Below are 23,740 nucleotides of genomic sequence, written 5' to 3'. Positions count from 1 at the left end.
TCCTGGACCAAATCTCATGGGGTTCCCCGGGACAGTCAAACAGGAGAGAGAAACCCTAGAGGTCCTGAGCTGGGACGAATATCAACAGCAACTTGCCCGCAAATTGGAAGAAAGGGAGGAGGAACACCAGGCCTGGCGCAGAGCCTTTGACAAAAGGGATCTGCAAGCCAAGGCACAGGCCCATAAGGACCGCCATGTAAACCAGGCCCCGCTTAAGCAGGGCACCGTCTGGAAGTTCCAGACAGGAGTTAGTTCCTGACAGAGCTCCAGACAGGAGTTCTGTAGGAGATCAGTTCCAGACAGTAGTCTGAGGAGGACAGAAAGTTAAATAAGCTGTGCATGCCCTCAGAGCTGCAGCTCCCAGAAAGTGAGCGTGAAGGAAGTCAAAGCAAAGGAGAGGATACCAGAAGGGGACCAGCTCCGCTCAGGCTGCCTCCTTCTGAGGCGCAAAATCCCAGTAGCCGGAACACCGAGGGAGTAAGAACCTCTACGCCTTATTTCAGAGACCGGCAGGACAGCTAATTGCAGGTTACCTGTCCGCACCTACACCCAGGAGGCACGGTGACACCTACAGAGCCGGGTTATCTAAGAGACCCTATAAACAGGCTCAAGTCACCAGTCATACGGGTTTTGTCCTATCCTACATGGGGGACAGAGAGAGCGAAACATCGCATCTGTGAGACCCTTATGTGAAGCCATAGGCAGTAAGGGACTACACCACCGCAGCGCAAGGGAAGGCTACCGATTTCCACCTGGACAAAGGGAACTCTGGACTTGCCTCCAAACCAGCCGGACTCTTCACATGTGGGAAGGTATACCATCTAGCTGCCATAACATCACCCCAGCAGACCCCTTAAAGCAGCGTTGATCACCCTGTCCGAATACCCCACGGCCCTTGGGGGTGATCCACTTAGGTATGGGGTCTTTAATTGGTGAACGCACAACCATGAAGCAATGTATCTCAGAACATTCCCTTATGTATATATTGCATAGATGTAGCAGAGCTGAATTTATGATATTTTTCAAGACTTTATACAAAACTGCGCAACATTCGAAAAATATTTGGAAAAAAAAGTCTACTTTAATACAGAAAAGGAATTCTGCTTGATACTGCATTGAAGTTCCAAGTGAACAGGAATTGATTGCAATACCACAAACAACCTGTAGACAGCTGAGGAGCTCTTATTTTTTCATATGACACCCTCAGTAGCATTTTTTTTACATAAATGCACGTATTTTTTAGTAAAAAGTCATTGTCGTAATTGGGTTATGTTAAAAATTTTGCATTGTTTGCTTTCTATATACTTAGTGTTGCACTGTTTATTGCTGGCTGCAGAATGAGTTAACTGAGAATCTGGCAGTGATATGGGTCCGAGGGGAGTTTATAACCATCATCATCTTCTTCTGCGATCCTCTAAGCTGATTTATGAACACAGATCACAGAAAAGTGGAACTTTGAGGTAAAACAATCTAGGAGGAGCTCAGAAAACAGGTAATAGTTATAAGGAAGATAGCTAACGCAAATATAAAAACTAGGAGGGGCTGAAAAGATAGAAAATGAATATAAAGGAGACAGTAGATAATAATAATGGTTATAAAGAGTATAGATAATGGTAATTAATAAACTAGAAGGAGCTCATAAGTTTGATAATGTTTATAATGGAGATAGAAGATAGATATACTAAAAAATAAACTAGGAGGAACTCAGAAGATGGATAATAGATATAAAGGAGAAAAAAAATAATGGTAATAAAGAAACTAGGAGGGGCGGAAAAGATAGATAATAGTTATAAAGAAGATACAGTAGAAGATAGATAAGAGTAATAAACTAGGAGGAGCTTAGCAGATAGATAATGGTTAGAAAGAAGGCAGAGGATAGATAATAATGTAGAAACTAGGAGTAACTAAGAAGATGGATAATGGATATGAAGGAGATAAAAGATAATGGTAATATATAAGCTAAGATGAACTGAGAAGATGGCTAAAAGTTATATAGAAGATACAGTAGAATATAGATAATAGTAATAAACTAGGAGGAACTTAGTAGATAGATAATGCTTCTAAAGAAGATAGGTAATGGTAATAAACTAGGAGGAGATCAGAAGACAGATAATGGTTATAAAGAGTAAAGAGTATAGATAATGGTAGTAAATAAACTAGTCGGAGCTCAGAATCTATATAATGTTTATAATGGAGATATAATATAGATAATAGTAAAAACTACACTAGGAGGAACTCAGAAGATGGATAATGGATATAAAGGAGATAATAGATAATGGTAATAAAGAAACTAGGAGAAGCTAAGAAGATAGATGATAGCTATAAAGAAGATACAGTAGAAGATAGATAACAGTAATAAACTAGGAGGAGCTTAGTAGATAGATAATGGTTCTAAAAAAGATAGGTAATGGTAATAAACTAGGAGGAGCTCAGAAAATAGATAATGGTTAGAAAGAAGGCAGAAGATAGATAATAATGTATAAACTAGGAGGATCTCAGAATATGGATAATGGATATGAAGGAGATAAAAGATAATGGTAATATATAAGCTTGTAGGAGCTGAGAAGATGGATAAAAGTTATAAAAAAGTATAGTGTACAGTGGTGAAACTATGGGAGGAAAGACTGCATGGCAATGCTCAGCTGATTGGTGTTTTGCATTCAGTAGTGCTATTAGGTATTAGTTATAAACTCCTCTCTGAACAAGATCACTAAGGGATTCTTTGTTAGCTCATTCTGAAATCAAAAGCACAAAGACCATAAAATGCCAACAGTGCAAGTTTTTTAATAAAACCCAATTGCAAAATATATTTTTAGCAAAAAATACACACAATTATGCAAAAAAATTCACCAAAAGGGTCAATTTTTTTTATATACTTCACTGGTGCTTGTCTAACCATAGGAACAGGATGGCTGTGCCTTAAAAGCACTGCATTCTTTATTAGGGTAGTGTCCCTGCCTGGTACTGCAGTTCATGGGAGCTCAGTGAATGTGATTGCCCTGCAGCACCAGGCACGGTCACTACCATGTACAGCACTGCTACAGGTACAACAACCAAGAAAAGAATGTTGGAGTTTTGCATTAAGGGGTACTGTTAGGTCAAGGATCTTAAGAATGTACCTTCTTGATAAGTTTTTGTTGATGTTTTACTCCAGGCTGAAATTATGGTAAGTCATTCCTAGATTCAATTAATTGAAATCAATGGAAACCTTAAGACAAGTAGTTTGCTCAATGTGCTGAGTTAGAAAAAGGGCATTGGCATCGGCACACTATTAATTAAAAAAAAAGGAGAGAAGCAGAGAAGTGTCTGAGTCCAATTGCATCTATTCAGTAACTGGGTGAATAAAGGCAACTTTTTGTGGTCTCGGAAAGCCGACCACAGTACTTGTATACACTCATATAAGGATGTGTACAGCTGGAGCCAAGGAGGTAGGTATCCATAAAGGCAATCCTTCTACATACTCAGGGGTCCTTAGATACAGGGGGGCACGGCAGGACTCAACAGAGGAATTATCTTGTAACAAACAGTGATTAAAAGGACTCATCACCAAGTTTGGGGCCACAAATCCACCGGCATGTTTTGGATAAAGGTGAGCTAATCGATTTGCAGGACCTTAATCCGGCGGCCAAGTCATTATTCCGTAGCCGATTGAACAGAAACCTACGAACTGCCTCCTACTCCACCGCATCTCCGGCTCTTCTTTCTATTATCCAACCTAGCGGGACATCGTTACGGTGTGAAGACAGGAAAACAGGACCCACTGTAGAGGGCAGTTCACAGGGCTCTGCGATACTGGATACTGGTCCTTGGTCCTGAGAATATATGTGCCCATTTCTAGTCGCTGACATTTTGCCCAAAATGTGTGGGTCAAAACAAACCATATTGGTGTTCGGAATAAAGAGGAGTCCAGGACTCCAGTCCATCAACATCATGAGTGTAAATCGCAGCTGCCCAATGCTGCTAGACTGGAATTCAGAACTTGGCTCCAAAAATGTGTTACTTATTTTATTAACTGCATTTCGACATGGTTTAGTGGCCCCAGACTTTGCAACATAAAACCAGACGAGAAAAACAGATATTACGCAATTTTGCCCTGAGTGGCAAAACCTAGCATCACAATGGGGGACTAGTCCAACCTTATGGAACTACATCTACTCTACAGGGTGCACAAATCAATTCTCTAATTGGTGAAGTACTCTTCCAACGAACAGGAGAGGAACACCGCTGACCACATCAAAACTTTTTAGGGTAGAAAAATTCTTTAGTAGCAAATTATGAGCAGCCAATCAAGAAATAAGAATTGGGACTTACCTTGCCAACAATTTTTGGAAACGGTGTCCTCTGATTCTCTGGAATAGCGATAGGGGGTGCCACTATTGATCTCCTGTGCCTCAAAAGTGCAAGATGTCTCGGTGCTTTGAGCATGTTCTGTAGGGGAAAACAAAAGAAACCTTCAACAAAAATGTACAAGATCGAAAAAATAATTACGAAAAAAATTACAAAGTTTTAAAGGGTTGTAAAAACATGGCTCCTTCCTTTGAAAAACAGTGCCGCCTTTGTTCACAAGTTGATTTTGGTATTTCAGTTATCGTTTTCTAATATTCAAAACTAGAGGTGACCAAAAAAGATTTGAAGGACCATTGGCCTCATCTTTAGTCCATGTCCGCCAGACTGTAGCACTGTCACCCTCCTTTTACCAGCGACATCCCCAGCATCTTTTCTGTTTAGTGGTTGTACGTGATGTATAGTAATAATGTCAAATTAACCTATCAGAAGAGGTGACAGGCATGGGGCAGGTGGGATGAGGTCCGCAGGGCTTTCATCCAGCTAGACAAGGGTTGTTGGATTTTTTTTTTGCCCAATTATATTCTCAACCGCTTTAATGTTTTTGTTTTCAAAAAAGTTTTGACAAGTTTGGAACCGACAATCAGCTGGAATGTCATAAAATTTGGGTCAATCAAGTCTGAGAGCCTCTTGATAAGCAAAGTAATTTCTTCATCTTGTCTAAAACCCCATTACTTAATGATTTTTGATGATCTTCAGGGATTTTTTTTTTCTATTTCGCAGAGTCAAATGTTCCAATCTGTATTTGAAGACTTGATACATTACTCTTTTTCTTGGAAACTTCATTATGTTCTTGTCATGGGAATAAGCGAGAATGTTGTAAACATATTGATCTTGTCACTAGCAGCATTTAAAAGGCTACGTGAAAGGTGGGCCCTTTCGGAGCTCATTATTAGTTACCGCAATAGATGTTGCTTTTCTGGTCATTTAGAGACTTCAATAAATTAGTCTTGATGGTGTCAAATTGTCAAGTGTTGGATAGAAATCAAATTATTCCCAACTTCTGTATTGATCTTGATGAAAAATTTTCGAGAGTTTCTTTCAAAAGCTTTTACTGACAGTCCCCAAACCTTAACTTGTCAAAAAAAGTAGGACACATCATACAACACCTAACTCGATATTGATTGCTCAGAACCAGTGGATATGACGTTTGCCAAGCAAAACCGAACATGGACTTTACAACTTTTAAACTTACACCATGCAAGTTGCCTCTTTGAAAAGGAATAGGAATTGCACTCTAGTGCCACCCTTCAAAGAGCCTTGCCATGTGACCTAGGATAAAAGCCAAACCACAATCTCAATTTCCAGACACATGTTTCAGGGTGTTGCTTCTCCTCAGTGCAAAACAAGATATCTGATTTGGCTTTATGAGAGGTTTCTGACAGGGTCAACGCCCCAAAACACGTCCGCAAACTGAGATTCTTGTTTGGCTTTTATCCTTAGTCATTCTGTATGGCAAGGCCCATTAAAGGTTCAATATTGACTTATAGGCTTGCTACTTCCAATAGGTGGCACTAGAGTTCAAGTCCTCTTCCTCTCTGAAAAGGCTATTTGCAAAGGTTTTTCCCAATGGAACATTGCATGGCCTTTGTCACGGCGCCCGGGTATCCATGCTGCAGGGGAAGCTGCACACAGCAGCTGAGCAAGATGCCAAGCTACTAACCTGAACCCACGGGACCTTTGACATGAAACAGAGTGTGCAGGTAATGAACAGGACCTTAGACCATGTGACAGAGTGGGAGGAGGAAAGGGGGCGGAGCCAGATGCCAGGGAAACAGAGAAGGGACAAGCACTAAAGAATAATCAAACAAGCAGAAGTCATAGCCAGGAGATTACGAAGTACCAAAACGGAGAGACAGGGGATCGTCAGAAGCAAAGCCAGAGTTCAGTAGCCAGGAACACAAACAGGGTAAAGCACGGAAAGCAAGACAATGCTATGCAAGCCGGGCACACACTCCAGGAGTCACGCATACAGACAGAAACACAATCTATAGCTGACAGAGAAACCAGGTTAGAAGCGAGTATAAATACCCCTCCCATTTTGGAAAAGAGGCTAGCAAAATTAACCCTGACAGGACATTAACCATGTCCTGACCATGACAGCCTTTAAGTCTCCGTACACTGGCATCTCAAGCATGTCACTCTCCACAAAGAAAGATATTATCCCTTAAACCATCTAAAAGTAAATCCAAATGTATAATTAAAAAAATTTAGAACGATCAAATGAGTTATGTAAAGAAGGACTATCCCTTTCAGAATTAACCATCCCATGATCGATCTTCAGGCACTCATGGCAAAGTCATCAGACCAGACGTTTCAGCCATCTATGGAATACATGACTTTTCAAATTTTCTAAATCTGACCCCTTATAGAAAGTGTCTTTCCTTTCTAGTTTAACACTAGGACTACTGGTATAGTCATTTTGACAACTTGCACTCCAGTAGTTCTAGTTGGGGTCACGAGTCCAGTAGTCCTAGTGTTAAAGAGTAGAGTCCTGACCCCCTTTTTGATTGGAACTTACCCTAAAGAGTATATGGGTGGGTGTTGTAGTTATTAATAAAAATGTTCTCTTCAGTTTGATTAAGGATTTCTGAGTACAAAGAGGGGGATCTTAGGATCTTCATTTTCCAGGTTCTAGGGTACCAGCAAGTCTGAAAGTAATCTATCATTTTAATGGCCAATATTGTAATGCTTTATTTTCCCTGTGGGAAACAAAACGCTATTTGCAGCAATCCTCAATATTTTACAGTTGATTGCAGGATAGACCCCACAATCTATAATCACAAGACCCCTCTAACAAAAGGAGTTTGTCCAGGAGGGTCTACCACTATAACCTTTTGTGACAGTAATAAAGATCCAAACGTCTAAGATATGATCAGTTCTCACTTTTCCTCACCATTTCTCTTTGTTTGGAAAAAAATAAATGTTTTGCAACCAAAGTTTAATTATTTTCAAATTGTGGTTCCCAATGATCTCACATCATTCTACAACAGAAGACATAGCGAACAAGCATCTTTGAGGAGAAAGTCATTGAATGGTGTTAATAAATTGGCCACCAGTGATTTTCTAAAACAATATTTCAAAAGGTGAACAGTTAATATTTCCAGAATACCATATATTCTTCTATCCAAGGCTCTGACCTTAGGTTGGTAGAAGGAGCCATTTGCCCCTACATGGCTGTCTTTGCATAGGTTTTGGCAAAAATTGTTGGATCTAGAGCGCAAGAGCCATTGGTGTCCCCGTTCAGTAATGATCTGTTATACACTCTGCTCAACCACACATATCTAACATAAAGGGCTTTTTCCATCCTGGATATTTATGGCACAGTACATCCACAGAATATGCCACAAATGTCCAAGATATGCCGAAAAATAAAAGCGCCCATCTACAGGAATGGAGAGATCTGTGCCTTGACATTCATCTTTCTAAGATTAATGCTGATCCCAGAGATGGGGTGCGCATCTACTAGACATCTGCTGGTGGATTTGCCAAAAATTTCAAAGACAGATCAAACCTCTTAAGAATAGAGGTGTTAATAACCTCAAGTCTGGTTCCCTAGCTGCTTAAAGGGGTTTTCCATTTTTAGAAAAGTGGACCCCAAATACTTGCAGTTATAGATGCCGCTCTCCCTACCTGCTCCACACCGGTTCTCCGGTCTCTGTTTTGGCTACAGAAGTGTCAACATCACTCATCATTACTGATCCCGGCTTCCTCTGCTAATATAGATGGCCGCCAAGTTCAGTGATTGGCTGCAGCTGTGATGCTAGTTGTCAATGTTAGGTCATCGCTGCAGCCAAAACACAAACCGATCAGTGAGATAGACCCAGCACTGAAGCGGGAGAAGTCAAGTACCATTTGGCTTTACTATTTTTCATGCCTGAAAGTATATGGGGTCCATTTTTCTAAACATGTAAAACTTCTTTAACATTGGAACAACCAATCCTGTAGGCACTCTACAAATGTTCTTTGTAGCCTAGTAGGAAAGGTTGTGCAAAAGACAAAGTTCCATCGAGTTTTGCCTATTTTTCCAGAATGTTGATCTAGAAAAAAGAAAAAAAAATGTCGAAGTAACAACTAATAATGACATCATTTGTGGAGAGAAGAAAAAATCTTCGCAACCTAAAATAAGGCACTAAAAAGAAATCCCTTGCTCCCTAGTACATCATGTATTCGTCCATCAGACTCCTACAGTCAGTCTTAATTTTCTTTTATTATTGCTTCTTGATGCCAGCTAACCCTTTCAATTTCCGTTTGAGCCACAGATGATTGCATCATTTCTTCTTCTTGTAAATTGTAACCAAGGATCAAGTAGGATTCTTATCACTTCTTTGAAAGCTTTGGTAAAAAACACACAGTCAAAAATGATAAGCCTTGGCTTAGGTTGACAAGTAGTCAGTGGGGTTTCCATGCTATTTGTCAATCTTTATACCTTGTACACAGCCGTCAGCATCAGACTCATGAGTGGAACAACATTTTATATCTCTTTTTCCCAATAAATATCCAAGAACCAGCACATTATGGGTCCCTAGACTAAACAAACTCAATTGTCCTCATGATGGGTTCTTGACCTTACTGTTACAAGATGGGATCCGTTTAGTAGATTTTCTAAACATTGCTCGAAAATAAAAATAAGATGTTAGTAGTCTGTGAGGCTTCAATTTCAGGTCAAAACCCCAACTTTATCAGTTTTTTTTTTAAAAAGCCATCTTCAAAGTGATTGAACTTCAAGGTAACACAGCATTTAATCTTAATTATACCAGACCAGGCCCAGAATCATAAACTGTTGTCAGAAGTATTGACTCTCCTTGTAGGACAAATATTTACCTCAAGTATGAGCTGTTACCGTTTATTGTCTGCTATCTTTGTAAAACAGTAAAGCATGGTCATTGAACAATGATGTTTGCTGATATGTTGATTACACATTGTCCAAGCCAGCCAGTTTGTTGACTTGCCAAAACAGAGGAGGGAAAACCATGCTAACAGATTATATAATCAAACAATGCGAGTTAACCTCATTCATATCTTTCTCTGACCTCTGGATGCTAGTTGAAGGCCAGTTGTGAACTATATAAAGAGACTTTTTCCTCTTTCCAAGAGACTACATGGAATCCATGGATTATAATCTACTCATATCCGAAAGGTTTTTTTTTTCATCTTTTTTCTTCAGGAGCACACCGCTACTCTACCTCCTCATTTCCTGCTTGCTGGAGGGGATATACTCCTGAAGATTGACAGCTCTGGCCGGCATTGCTAGTCCCAGCTGTTCTATCTCCCATACTGCAAGTCTCTCCCAACTTTGCCTCTTCAGCAATGGTGGACTGAAGCTCCAACAATCCAGCCATCCACCCAGCTTCTGAGCAGCGCTTGCAAGCTCTAATACGAAGAACTTGCAAATCCCTCAACTCCGGAAAACAGGATTTTTAATACGAGGTAAATGGTAAAAGTGCTCATTTTTACTTGCACTGTGCAATTTTACCCATTTTTCAAAATGAGAAAAACCCTTTCTTTTTTTTAAAAAGTGCTGTATTTCATCTTTTTATATAAAGGGACATTGCTATTTATTGGACAGGGGCAAAGAATTGCCAACCTTGGCATCATCGAGCTTTTGACATAAATCTGCGTGGCATTCCCCCAATTGGTAAATATAACAAAAGAGGAGGTGACCTGGCCGAAAAGACGCAAAACTCTTCTATTGTATGCAAGATGGGAAGGAGGAAAATAAATTCCCATGTTAACCTTTCCCATGCCTGCTCCATGAAGACCATGTGTGACCCAACCAGAAAGAAGTGAACCAATATTATCAAATGAAATAACTTCATTCTGCAGTTATTCTCAGGAACCCTAAAGTCTTGATACGAAGACAAAGTTGTGCATCTTGGTTAGCCTTCTATAGGCAAGATGATCACATGGGAGAACGTCGGGCTACTTACAAAGCCCGATGTGAAGCACAAAAAAGTTTAGCGGAACATGGTGAAGAGAGCAGATCTCGGGCCTGTGACAGGTGTGTAAAACTTGGTCATCAAAGGTCTACATCTTGGCAAGAAACTTTGCAAAGAATTTTCTGGGTTAAACTTTTACCCATTCTTTTGAGCACATTGCACTTTTTTAATAATTGGTCCCCAAATATTATATTTTCGCAAAGCAAACATTTACAAGCAGATTTTAGAGTTTTCTATCTTTTATAGAAAAAAATAATTAATAATATATAAATTTAGCTTTACTCGTTCAGCATATATTCTCCCAGAGGAATTAGAAAAGCCTTACAGTTACAAGACAGAGGATCTAAAGTAGGTGAAGCCTACAAGAATGTGGAAGGAGAAGAGGAAGAATGCGGGAATTGGGAGCAGGTGTAATGTCCAGGATACATTAATCAAGTCTCAATACTGATGAGTCATGAGGTTGCTGTCTACACGATGCCAGTGGGGGGCTGTTTGGCTGTAAGATAAAACGTATGGAGGCAAGATAATGATATAGACCTTCTGTAGTGTATATGCATTCATTTCTTTTTCACTTTCTAAGTTAAATCTAGTCTCTGGATGTGATGCTCTAATTTAATATGTAGTAGCGTTAGTTTAGCGAAAGACATCTCCTAACAAACCCACTATGATCAATAGGCAGAAAAAGAAAATCAACATAGGGAGCCATCCATGGAAAAGCTTTAAAGATCACAGATATGAACTGGTAATGGAGACGAGTCGCAGCCATAATGGAAGCATTCTTTTTAAAAAAAAAGTTTCTGCCTTGAAAAGCATTAATCTTTGAGAAAACTAAGTATCTATGGGAGTCTTGAGTCTTCCATAGTGGTTGTGCATAATTTTCATGCTCTTTCGATACATGAGCTTCATAGTCTGCTATGACTTTGACTGGAACGTTAGTATTCTTCTATCGAAGTCTAGCACCCCTCCATGTGTGACACGGAATTTCTCTTTAGGTCCACTACATAAAGTATGGTAGTCCATCCTGTCATTGCCTGCAGTTGATGCCATAATAACTCAGATGTAGAGATGAGTGAATTGATTTGCAGGACCTTGGTCCAACGGCCAAGTTAGGCCACCAAAAAGGAAGCAGCGAAACTCACCTTCACCCTACTGGCATCCCCAACTCTTCTTCTAATTTGTCAGCAATACATCATGTGTGCGTCACGACACAACGATGATGTGACACCAAGACTATAAATCATAAATGGCACTAGGTATTCAAGAGGGTAGGAGGCGGTTTGCAGTGCTCCTTAAGGAGCACTGATGTGGTTAGGCTTCTGCAAATGTACATGCTCATGTCTTTTCTTAACCCCTTTCCAACAGTACGCCAATGCCAGGTTCCCCCTAGTTGATGCGGGCTCCAACGCTGAGCCCTCACCTTTCCGGGCACGTGAGAGCTGATTTGTGCCAGCAACAGCCGCAGGTGGAATTGCAATCCACCTGTGGCTGCTAACTAGTTAAATGCCGCTGTCAATCTCTGACATCAGCATTTAACTGGTGCTTTCCGGAAGTGTGTTGCTAATCCCGCCGATCAGTGACCTAGTCACATGATTGTGGGTCACCCGGTGATTGGCGATCATAGCAAGTGAGCATTTCTGCTACACACCGGCGATCTGATCATCGCCTGTATGGTGAAAAGGAGATCAATGTACTGCAGCTTCTAGTCTCCTATGGAGGCTATTGAAGCATGCAAAAAGTAAAAAAAAAGGTTTTAAAGTATTAAAAAAAATTACAAAAAATAAAAGTATAAATCACCCCCCTTTCGCCCCATTCAAAATAAAACAATAAAAAAACAAACATACATATATTTGGTATTGCCGTGTTCAGAATTGCCCGATCTATCAATATAAAAAAACAATTAACCAAATTGCTAAAAGACGTAACGAGAAAAAAATTAAAACCATCAGAATTACGTATTTTTTTGGTTGCCACTACTTTGCAATAAAATGCAGTAACAGGAGATCAAAAGATTGTATATACACCAAATTTGTAGCATTAAAAACATCAGCTCAGCATACAAAAAATAAGCCTCCACCCAGGCCCAGATCACGAAAAATGGAGATGCTACAGGTTTCAGAAAATGGCACCTTTTTTTTTTTTACCAAATTATTTTTTTTTTTCATCAGTTAAATAAAAAAGAACCTAGACATGTTTGGTGTCTATGAACTCATAATGACCTGGAGAATCAATCATAATGGCAGGTCACTTTTAGCATTTTGTGAACAATGGTTAAAAAAAACTGTGGAATTACACTTTTTTTTGCAATTTCACCACACTTGGAATTTTTTCCTGTTTTCCAGTGCACAATATGTTAAAACCAATAAGGTCGTTAAAAAATACAACTCGGTCCGCAAAAAACAAGCCCTCACATGGCCATTTTGACCGAAAAAAATAAAAAAAAGTTATGGCTCTGGAAAGAAGGGGAGCAAAAAACTAAAATGCAAAAACTGAGCTAACTCTTATTGTTAAAGGGTTAAAGAACTTGAAGAAGACTACTTTTACATTGATGCCTTATCTTCAAGATAGGGCATCAATATCTGATAGGCCAAGGGTCCGGCACTCGGCACCCGGCACCCTTGCAGATCAGCTATTATTGGTGCCGGCCAAAAGTACTCACTTGCGGAGCTTGCTCATCTACTTGTATTGGCCACCGCGGGGTACTGCACAGCTGCCTTCTAGTCAATTCAATAGGAGATGGATGTGCAGTAACAAGCCTCGGCCAGTACAAGTAGACAGCCAAGCTCCGCAAGTACTTCCGTCTGACAGCACCGTTAACAGCCGATCGGCGGGGATGCCTAGTGCCAGATCAGACATTGATGCCCTATCCTAAGAAGAGACCATCAATATAAAAGTAGTGGACAACTTCTTTAAGTTGCCATACTAATATATAGAATAATAGAACTAGGAAATGGATAGGGGAAGAAGAACATATACACTTGCACAGTCACGCCCAGCCAAGGTATTGAACTTAGCTGCTACTCCCTGGTCTGTGGTTTACGATAAAGAGAAAACAAAGGTTCTTCATGGGGGATTTATGGACACAATGGATAGGTTATTTATGGCATGGAACTGGCAAGGTTGTGCAAGACAGGAACAATACTGATGACCGTGAGGAAGGATCGTTGGTAACTAGCCACTTATTCGAAAACCCACAGGTCAAGCAATTGAGAAAAGACTGTTGGTGAGAAAAATGGGTGGTATGTCCCAGGTACACGATGAAAGAGTTGGATCATCTCCAATATGTGTTGTCCTCAATAAACTCTTCTTCATTGACCACCGGTCTTTGACAGCAACTTAGACATACCACATTTTATTCTCATCGATAGTGATTAACTCTAATTTGGTGGCAGCAGACAACGTAGAATGAAGGCGTGGACCTCCAATTTGGCAGCTCATTGCAAAATTATATTTCTCGTGCTGATTTCTGGGAGGGTCATGGCCCTCACTACCCAGGTGCTAAGCGTAAAAACAGACTGCAGGGGTGGTATTAATTTGAGGGTGTGATAGACAACCATTCCGAAAAGATTAACTAAAACTTGAAGAGTTAATCCAAGAAAACGAAATGCAATGCTGTAGAAGATAAAGCCGCGTAGGAAAAGTGTTGTTTCCCAAGGCACAAATTGGGTAAATAAGTCTGACAGCTCGAGAGAAGAGAATACGATTGTGAAACTTTCTAACATTTTATGCAAATTCTATTCTGTCTGAAATAAAGGAACGGCGGGAAACTGTAACTCTGGAATATTTTATTTAGTGGCGCGTGCTTCATATGTACAAGGCGTTTTCAGCCTACGTGGAAAGTAAGAATTTTATCTCTCCACGACACATTTTTCACTCACAGGCAAAAACAATTGGAAATAATTTTCCAAGTCTGCCAAATGGCTAGATTTGAAACAATGACCGGCAATTCTCATTGCCAAAAAGTAATCCAGCGTAACACAACACGGACAAAAAAAATCTGAAAACATTCTGCACTTTGAAGACATGTACTGTTCAAATCTTCCTGATATCTCCTGCCGTATCCTGGCACCTATATTGATTTGCATGCAATCTTCTCATTTTTTTTATTTAGGTTTCAACCGTAAAAAAAAAAAAAAAAAGAAAGATATTAGGACTGACAAGATAATGACTCCTAGCAGAAGCCGTGAGATAAGCTCCGAGATGTCCTCTCACACCTGTCTGGCTGTAATCAGTCTGCTTTCGGCACATTTTACATTTACAGGTAAATATTGTGCTCCCGCTAACCGGTGGCAGTCAATAATGCAAAAATAAATTGGAGAGTTAGCGGCAAAGGAGATCAGTTTGATTAGTCTCTACAATCGGTGCAAAGCAATAAACATGCCAAGCGAGTCAACAGGATTATTGAAACAAGCATAAGGGATCAAGAAGTAACGAGTGTCGAGATGTTCTATGCTCCCGGAGGTAATATCATAAGCAAGAAATTATATAGTAACACATTCGGGTGTATCAAAAAAAAATGTAACTGAGAATCCGGAGCTTACAAACTCGAAGGATGATAAATGGGAGAATGAGGATCTGTAGATACGGGGGAGTTTATTGATAGTTTCGCCTATTCATTAGCTTCCTGTACTGACTATGAAAAAAGGCTCAGGACAGGAACCCAAATGTCACCTATTGGATATAGCCATCCTACGTGTCAATATTGACCCTTATACAAGCCTTGTCGCGTAACTTAGAATAACAATCCAAAACAGAAACTCAATTTCCAGACACCTGTTTCGTGTTTTTTGCTCCTCATTAGGGCAAAAGCAGGCGATCTGATTTGGCTGGGTGAGACCACTGATAGTTGGTATAAGGGGTAAAGTTTCTCTTTGTGGAGAGTGCCAAGATGACGTAAGGAAAGTTATAAGCCATCCAATGCTCCTCAGGGAATTAAATATATAAATAGCCTCCTCAGACAGAAAGAAGACAGTAGCTCAAGTGTCACATATAGCAAACCTAAATGTCAATATCGATTTTTAAAAGGATCTTCCACAAGGCTTTGGATAAGAAGCAAAACCAGACAATCCATTTGCAGACACATGTTTCAGGGAGTTTGCCCCTCATCAGTGTAAACCAGGAGAACTGCTTTGGTTGGGTTAAAGACCTCTGACAGGAGGTCAAAGGGGTGAATTTCTTCTTGTGGAGAGTGCCAAGTCAATGTATGGAGACTTAAAAGCCATGTAATGCTCCACTGGGAATTTGGATGACCCAGTGCAGACACCACCAATAACCGGGCCAAAAAAGACGGTTGAAAGCTGGATGAGTATTAATATACTAGATGGTGGCACGATTCTAATGCATTGGGTATTCTAGAATATGTATGTACAGTATGTATATAGCAGCCACATAGTATATAGCACAGGCCACGTAGTATATAGGAGCCACGTAGTATATAACACAGCCACGTAGTATATAACACAGCCCACGTAATGTATAGCACAGGCCACACAGTATATATGTTACAGGGCTACCGCGACAGAGAGGTTCCAGAGAACCGCAGCGCTCTGGGCCTCATTCACACACAATGAACAGAAGCTCTTCTCCTGAATTCTGACCTGGTTGTCTTGTGCCAGCAGGGCAGGAGTTAAACCTTGTTACTGAAGTTACTGAGAGCTATGTCTCTCAGCTGATTTGGTTTTGGTAATCTCCGCTCTTATATAAACTCAGCTTTGTCTACAACTGTTGTCAGTGATCAGTTCTGCTGCCTGGCTTGGAGTGAGAAGGAGCGTTGTATTAGGAGCTTGGAGGTTTATTTACAGAGATTGGTGTCTGCTGTTTTGGTTGCATGTTAAACCTGTTTTCCTTCCTAGTTTTTATCTTCTCTTCCCTTCTCTGTGTTTCCTCTGTGGTTGTGTGAGCATTTGGTGAGTTTGAGACTTTTAGTTACCTTGTCTGTATACCCTGTATAATTGTCGTATTTATACACTGGTGCCGTCCACCTCCCTTGGGGGGAAGAGGGGGCCACTGATAGGGCCTGCACAGGAGACAGGGATACGCTGGCAGCTCAGGCCTCCTAACCATTATATGTACCCCTTAGATAAGTGAAAGCCAGGGCCCCATTATAGTGGCAGGGACAGGTGCGGGTCCCAGTACGCCATCCTGCCCCTTTATCACTGTTAACGGCGTGACAATATAACACAGGAAATGCAGTATATAATACAGCCCACGTAATAAATAGCACAGCCCACGCAGTATATAACAGCCCACGCAGTATATAACACAGCCCACGCAGTATATATCACAGCACACACAGACTATAACACAGCCTATGCAGTATATAGCACAGCCCACGCAATATATAACACAGCCCACGTAATATATAGCACAGCCACGCAGTATATAACACAACCCACACAGTATACAACACAGCCCAGCGCAGTATATAACACAGCCCACGCAGTATATAACGCAGGCCACGCAGTATATAAAAGTGACCACCCAGTATATAACACAGCCCATGCAGTATATAACACTGCCCACATAGTATATAACACTACCAAAGTAGTATATAGCAGCCACGCAGTATATAACAGAGCCCATGTAATATATAGCACAGCCCACACAGTATATAACACAGCCCACGCAGTATATAACACAGCCCACGTAGTATATAGCAGCCACACAGTATATAACACAGCCCACGTAGTATATAGTAGTGTGGGCACCATATCCCTGTTAAAAAAATAATTAAAATAAAAAATAGTTATATACTCACCCTCCAACGTCCAGCGAAGCTGTCCCAATGCTGCTGCCGCCAGCTTTTGTTCCCAGAGATGCATTGCGAAATTACCCAGGTGCATCTCTGGGAACGGAAGCTGGCGGCAGCCGAGCGCGCATCAGCGGACAACGGAAGGTGAGAATAGCAGGTTTTTTGTTTTGTTATTATTTTTAACATTAGATTTTTTTTACCATTGATGCTGCATAGGCAGCATCAATAGTAAAAAGTTGGTCACACAGGGTTAATAGCAGCGTTAACGGAGTGCGTTACCCGCGGCATAACGCTGCCATTAACCCTATGTGAGCGCTGACTGGAGGGGAGTATGGAGCGGGCACCAAGCACTGACTGAACAGAAGTAAGGAGGGAATAATTCTCGGCCGGGCTGTGCCCATCGATGAATGGTTGCGGCCTGGAAGCCGCGACCAATCAGTGACGCGGGATTTGCGTGACAGACAGACAAACAGACGGAAATGCCCCTTAGATGATTATATATATAGATGTGGAAAAACAATAATTCAGAATTCCCTCCCATCCTTTTTGAATCCAGCAGGCCATAATTTTGCATTTTTCGGGATTTGCACAAATCAAATAGGGATTCCAGACTTTTTGTGAATTTCGGAGCAAATCCAATTTGCCTCAAAGTGATTTGCTTATCTTGTGATCAGTGGCAGTAACAAGGGCCCACCAGTGACATTGACCCACTTTTCATAAACATGCAAATATTATATTATCCTCAATCGCTGCTTCTATGTAATAATACACTGATTCGTTTGCTAAACGAAGGAAGAGGAGCTGCTTCTTTCACTACATAGAGAATTAAGTGTATTGTGCAAACTACTGCTCCTGTTGGGAGGTAAGTGACTTACTCCTGCACAGCGGCCTATCAGGAATTCACCCGTTCTCCGGTGGGCCAGTCCTAGCCGGCTTGTGACAGAATATTACACTGCTATCCAGTTTTTATCTACCAGCTACAGGTTTTAATTTTTGAGAATGAAGAAAATTATAAAAAAAATTCCTGCGCAGTTCACTACTCGTCTGCGAGGCTCCATCTTCTATCACTTACTCACCCTTGAAAATTCTACAAGACCTGAAGCCGATGTAATTACTGGAGTGTACTTTTCAGTAAAAGCGTTACATGAAGGTCACCAGGCACTGAAGAATGATCGTCTCAGCGCAGCGGAGGGTTAAGAGGACTCTGAAGATGACAATGGTGTCACAGATTGCCAGTGAATTAATGTATTCGCTTTGCAAAGATCAGCTGTTTCAGAAGACATACATTACGATACAGCAGGCGGCCTCCTCCGCGTTTGACTGATAGGTGCAAGGACCTCTTGTAGATACTCTGTCACAGTCAAGTACACGTCTTACCAAAAAGACGATCTAAGCACTGGCCATCCTTAACTCCCATACACTATATGACAAGACATCCACTGTTATTGATCGCGAGCCTTTTGGACAAGTACAGTTGGCGTTTATTAATTTCTTCCATTTTTTAGGAATTAACTTGCAAAAAAAAAAATTTGTGGCTTTCCTGGCAAAATATTTTTCATGCATCCTCTCCCTCCTCAAATCTTGTATTGGAATGTCATCGTCGGAGAAATCAACTCATTTGGAATTTTTTTTCCAAGATACATTTCTGTTAAGAAAGATCTTACCACATTATCATACTAGGATGAACGGATGATTTTCAGTTACCGTTCACTTCTTTTGCCAAGCAGTAACTACTTTTAAGTCAATGTTCCAATATTTGGAATATTGTGTATCAAATTTTGTAAAATTGGGCACTTTTTTGTGAATAACAATTTTACGTTCATGGTTTAACTTAATATGTTACCAGAAAATTACATATTGTTTAAAATTAGATTTTTCAATTAAATAGGCTTTTTTTACATTTTACACACACACACACATATACATATACTGTATATACTCGAGTATAAGCCGAGATTTTCAGCCCAAAATTTTGGGCTGAAAGTGCCCCTCTCGGCTTATACTCGAGTCAAGGTGGGTGGCAGGGTCGACGGGTGAGGGGGTGAGGGCGCTGGGGTATACTTACCTAGTCCCAGCGATCCTCGCGCTGTCCCTGCCGTCCCACGGTCTTCTGTGCTGCAGCTTCTTCCCCTCTTCAGCGGTCACGTGGGACCGCTCATTACAGAAATGAATAAGCGGCTCCACCTCCCATAGGGGCGGAGCCGCCTATTCATTCCTCTAATCAGCGGTGCCGGTGACCGCTGATAGAGAAAGAAGCTGCGGCACCGAAGACCAGGCAGAGGGACAGCGCGAGGATTGCCAGGACTAGGTAAGTATAGCATATTCACCTGTCCGCGTTCCAGCCGCCGAGCGTCGCTCCATCTTCCCGGCCGGCGCCTCCATCTTCCCGGCGTCTGCGCTCTGACTGTTCAGGTCAGAGGGCGCGATGACGCATATAGTGTGCGCGGCGCCCTCTGCCTGATCAGTCAGAGCAGAGACGCCGGGAAGATGGAGGCGCCGGAACGAGACGCCGGGAGCTGCAATCAAGGGAGGTGAGTATGTGTTTTGTTTTTTTTATTGCAGCAGCAGCAGCGGCGGCGGCAGAGATTTATGTGGAGCATCTATGGGGCACAGTGAACGGTGCAGAGCACCGTATATGGCACAGCTATGGGGCACAATGAACGGTGCAGGGCACCGTATATGGCACATCTATGGGGCACAGTGAACGGTGCAGAGCACCGTATATGGCACAGCTATGGGGCACAATGAATGGTGCAGAGCACCGTATATGGCACATCTATGGGGCACAGTGAACGGTGCAGAGCACCGTATATGGCACAGCTATGGGGCACAATGAACGGTGCAGAGCACCGTATATGGCACAGCTATGGGGCACAGTGAACGGTGCGGAGCACCGTATATGGTACATCTATGGGGCACAGTGAACTGTGCAGAGCACCGTATATGGCACAGCTATGGGGCACAGTGAACGGTGCAGAGCACCGTATATGGCACATCTATGGGGCACAGTGAACGGTGCAGAGCACCGTATATGGCACAGCTATGGGGCACAGTGAACGGTGCAGAGCACCGTATATGGCACAGCTATGGGGCACAGTGAACGGTGCAGAGCACCGTATATGGCACAGCTATGGGGCACAATGAACGGTGCAGAGCACCGTATATGGCACATCTATGGGGCACAGTGAACGGTGCAGAGCACCGTATATGGCACAGCTATGGGGAAATATGAACGGTGCAGAGCACTATATCGCACAGCTAAGGGGAAATAATGATCTATTTTTATTTTTGAAATTCACCGGTAAATGCTGCATTTCCACCCTAGGCTTATACTCGAGTCAATAAGTTTTCCCAGTTTTTTGTGGCAAAATTAGGGGGGTCGGCTTATACTCAGGTCGGCTTATACTCGAGTATATACGGTATATATGTACAGTGGGGCAAAAAAGTATTTAGTCAGTCAGCAATAGTGCAAGTTCCACCACTTAAAAAGATGAGAGGCGTCTGTAATTTACATCATAGGTAGACCTCAACTATGGCAGACAAACTGAGAAAAAAAAATCCAGAAAATCACATTGTCTGTTTTTTTAACAATTTATTTGCATATTATGGTGGAAAATAAGTATTTGGTCAGAAACAAACAATCAAGATTTCTGGCTCTCACAGACCTGTAACTTCTTCTTTAAGAGTCTCCTCTTTCCTCCACTCATTACCTGTAGTAATGGCACCTGTTTAAACTTGTTATCAGTATAAAAAGACACCTGTGCACACCCTCAAACAGTCTGACTCCAAACTCCACTATGGTGAAGACCAAAGAGCTGTCAAAGGACACCAGAAACAAAATTGTAGCCCTGCACCAGGCTGGGAAGACTGAATCTGCAATAGCCAACCAGCTTGGAGTGAAGAAATCAACAGTGGGAGCAATAATTAGAAAATGGAAGACATACAAGACCACTGATAATCTCCCTTGATCTGGGGCTCCACGCAAAATCCCACCCCGTGGGGTCAGAATGATCACAAGAACGGAGAGCAAAAATCCCAGAACCACGCGGGGGGACCTAGTGAATGAACTGCAGAGAGCTGGGACCAATGTAACAAGGCCTACCATAAGTAACACACTACGCCACCATGGACTCAGATCCTGCAGTGCCAGACGTGTCCCACTGCTTAAGCCAGTACATGTCCGGGCCCGTCTGAAGTTTGCTAGAGAGCATTTGGATGATCCAGAGGAGTTTTGGGAGAATGTCCTATGGTCTGATGAAACCAAACTGGAACTGTTTGGTAGAAACACAACTTGTCGTGTTTGGAGGAAAAAGAATACTGAGTTGCATCCATCAAACACCATACCTACTGTAAAGCATGGTGGTGGAAACATCATGCTTTGGGGCTGTTTCTCTGCAAAGGGGCCAGGACGACTGATCCGGGTACATGAAAGAATGAATGGGGCCATGTATCGTGAGATTTTGAGTGCAAACCTCCTTCCATCAGCAAGGACATTGAAGATGAAACGTGGCTGGATCTTTCAACATGACAATGATCCAAAGCACACCGCCAGGGCAACGAAGGAGTGGCTTCGTAAGAAGCATTTCAAGGTCCTGGAGTGGCCTAGCCAGTCTCTAGATCTCAACCCTATAGAAAACCTTTGGAGGGAGTTGAAAGTCCGTGTTGCCAAGCGAAAAGCCAAAAACATCACTGCTCTAGAGGAGATCTGCATGGAGGAATGGGCCAACATACCAACAACAGTGTGTGGCAACCTTGTGAAGACTTACAGAAAACGTTTGACCTCTGTCATTGCCAACAAAGGATATATTACAAAGTATTGAGATGAAATTTTGTTTCTGACCAAATACTTATTTTCCACCATAATATGCAAATAAATTGTTAAAAAAACAGACAATGTGATTTTCTGGATTTTTTTTCTCAGTTTGTCTCCCATAGTTGAGGTCTACCTATGATGTAAATTACAGACGCCTCTCATCTTTTTAAGTGGTGGAACTTGCACTATTGCTGACTGACTAAATACTTTTTTGCCCCACTGTATGTATATATATATATATATATATATATATATTTAACAACATTATTAATAAAAAAAATAGTAATCTTGCAATTTTCACACTAGTCTCCTTGTCATCAGAGGCAGGATTACAATGACAGGTAACATCTGATAACACAGGATCCGTCATTCACAATAGGGGATATATCAGCTCAGCTCCCCCTCCTGTACAATGACACCTCTATATACGATACAATATGATACACTTTATTGATTATACAGTAGATAATGGGGGATCCACCATTCACAATAGGTGATGTCACAGCTCACCTCCTCATGTATAATGACTGATAACACCTCTATATACAGTAGATAACACAGGATCCACCATTCACAATAGATGATGTCACAGCTCACCTCCTCCTCCTCCTGTACAATGACTGCTAACACCTCTATATACAGTAGATAACACAGGATCCACCATTCACAATAGATGATGTCACAGCTCACCTCCTCCTCCTGTACAATGACTGATAACACCTCTATATACAGTAGATAACACAGGATCCACCATTCACAATAGGTGATGTCACAGCTCACCTCCTCCTCCTGTACAGTGACTGATAACACCTCTATATACAGTAGATAACACAGGATCCACCATTCACAATAGGTGATGTCACAGCTCACCTCCTCCACCTGTACAATGAGTGATAAAGCTAGATACAGTAGATAACACAGGATCCACCATTCACAATAGGTGATGTCACAGCTCACCTCCTGCTCCTGTACAATGACTGATATCTCTATATACAGCAGATAACACAGGATCCACCATTCACAATAGGTGATGTCACAGCTCACCTCCTGCTCCTGTACAATGACTGATAACACCTCTATATACTGTAGATAATACAGGATCCACCATTCACAATAGGTGATGTTACAGCTCACCTCCTGCTCCTGTAAAATGACTGATAACACCTCTATATACAGCTGATAACACAGGATCCACCATTCACAATAGGTGATATCACAGCTCACCTCCTGCTCCTGTACAATGACTGATAACACCTCTATATACTGTAGATAATACAGGATCCACCATTCATAATAGGTGATGTCACAGCTCACCTCCTCCTCCTGTACAATGACTGATAACACCTCTATATACAGTAGATAACACAGGATCCACCATTCACAATAAGTGATGTCACAGCTCACCTCCCCCTCCTGTACAATGAGTGATAATGCTATATACAGTAGATAACACAGGATTCACCATTCACAATAGGTGATGTCACAGCTCACCTCCTGATCCTGTACAATGACTGATAACAGCTCTATATACAGTAGATAACACAGGATCCACCATTCACAATACATTATGTCACAGCTCACCTCCTCCTACTTCCTTGGCAATAACCTTAACACAGTCTCATTAAATGCCGCATTACAAAAGATGGGGTCAGATTCTACTAATTGCAATTAATGTTACATAGTTACATAGTTATTAAGGTTGAAGGAAGACTATATGTCCATCTAGTTCAACCCATAGCCTAACCTAACATGCCCTACATTGGGAAAAAAAACTCAATTCTGACCAAAGTCAATATTTAGTGATAAAACTCATCAACATGTATCTTGGATCTATTTTGTTTTTCCGCGGAAAGATATAATGTTAAAAGGGGTTAAATCAGCTTTATGTGTTTTGCT

At 41.5% G+C, this 23,740-nt stretch overlaps 1 protein-coding gene across 1 annotated transcript in view; it reads right to left on the bottom strand.

The window, feature by feature from the left end:
* The window catches only part of CDH13 (cadherin 13), a 667,269-nt gene that overhangs the window by 384,092 nt on the left and 259,437 nt on the right, over positions 1–23,740 (bottom strand). The window contains exon 4 of the mRNA XM_069739177.1: positions 4,312–4,428. Within this exon, the coding sequence (XP_069595278.1) occupies positions 4,312–4,428 (117 nt within the window). The remainder of the gene's footprint in view (positions 1–4,311; positions 4,429–23,740) is intronic.

The sequence above is a fragment of the Ranitomeya imitator genome, chromosome 9 (assembly GCF_032444005.1).
Source record: "Ranitomeya imitator isolate aRanImi1 chromosome 9, aRanImi1.pri, whole genome shotgun sequence".
Classification (NCBI taxonomy): Eukaryota; Metazoa; Chordata; class Amphibia; order Anura; family Dendrobatidae; genus Ranitomeya; species Ranitomeya imitator.
This window is presented reverse-complemented; position numbering and strand designations above follow the sequence as displayed.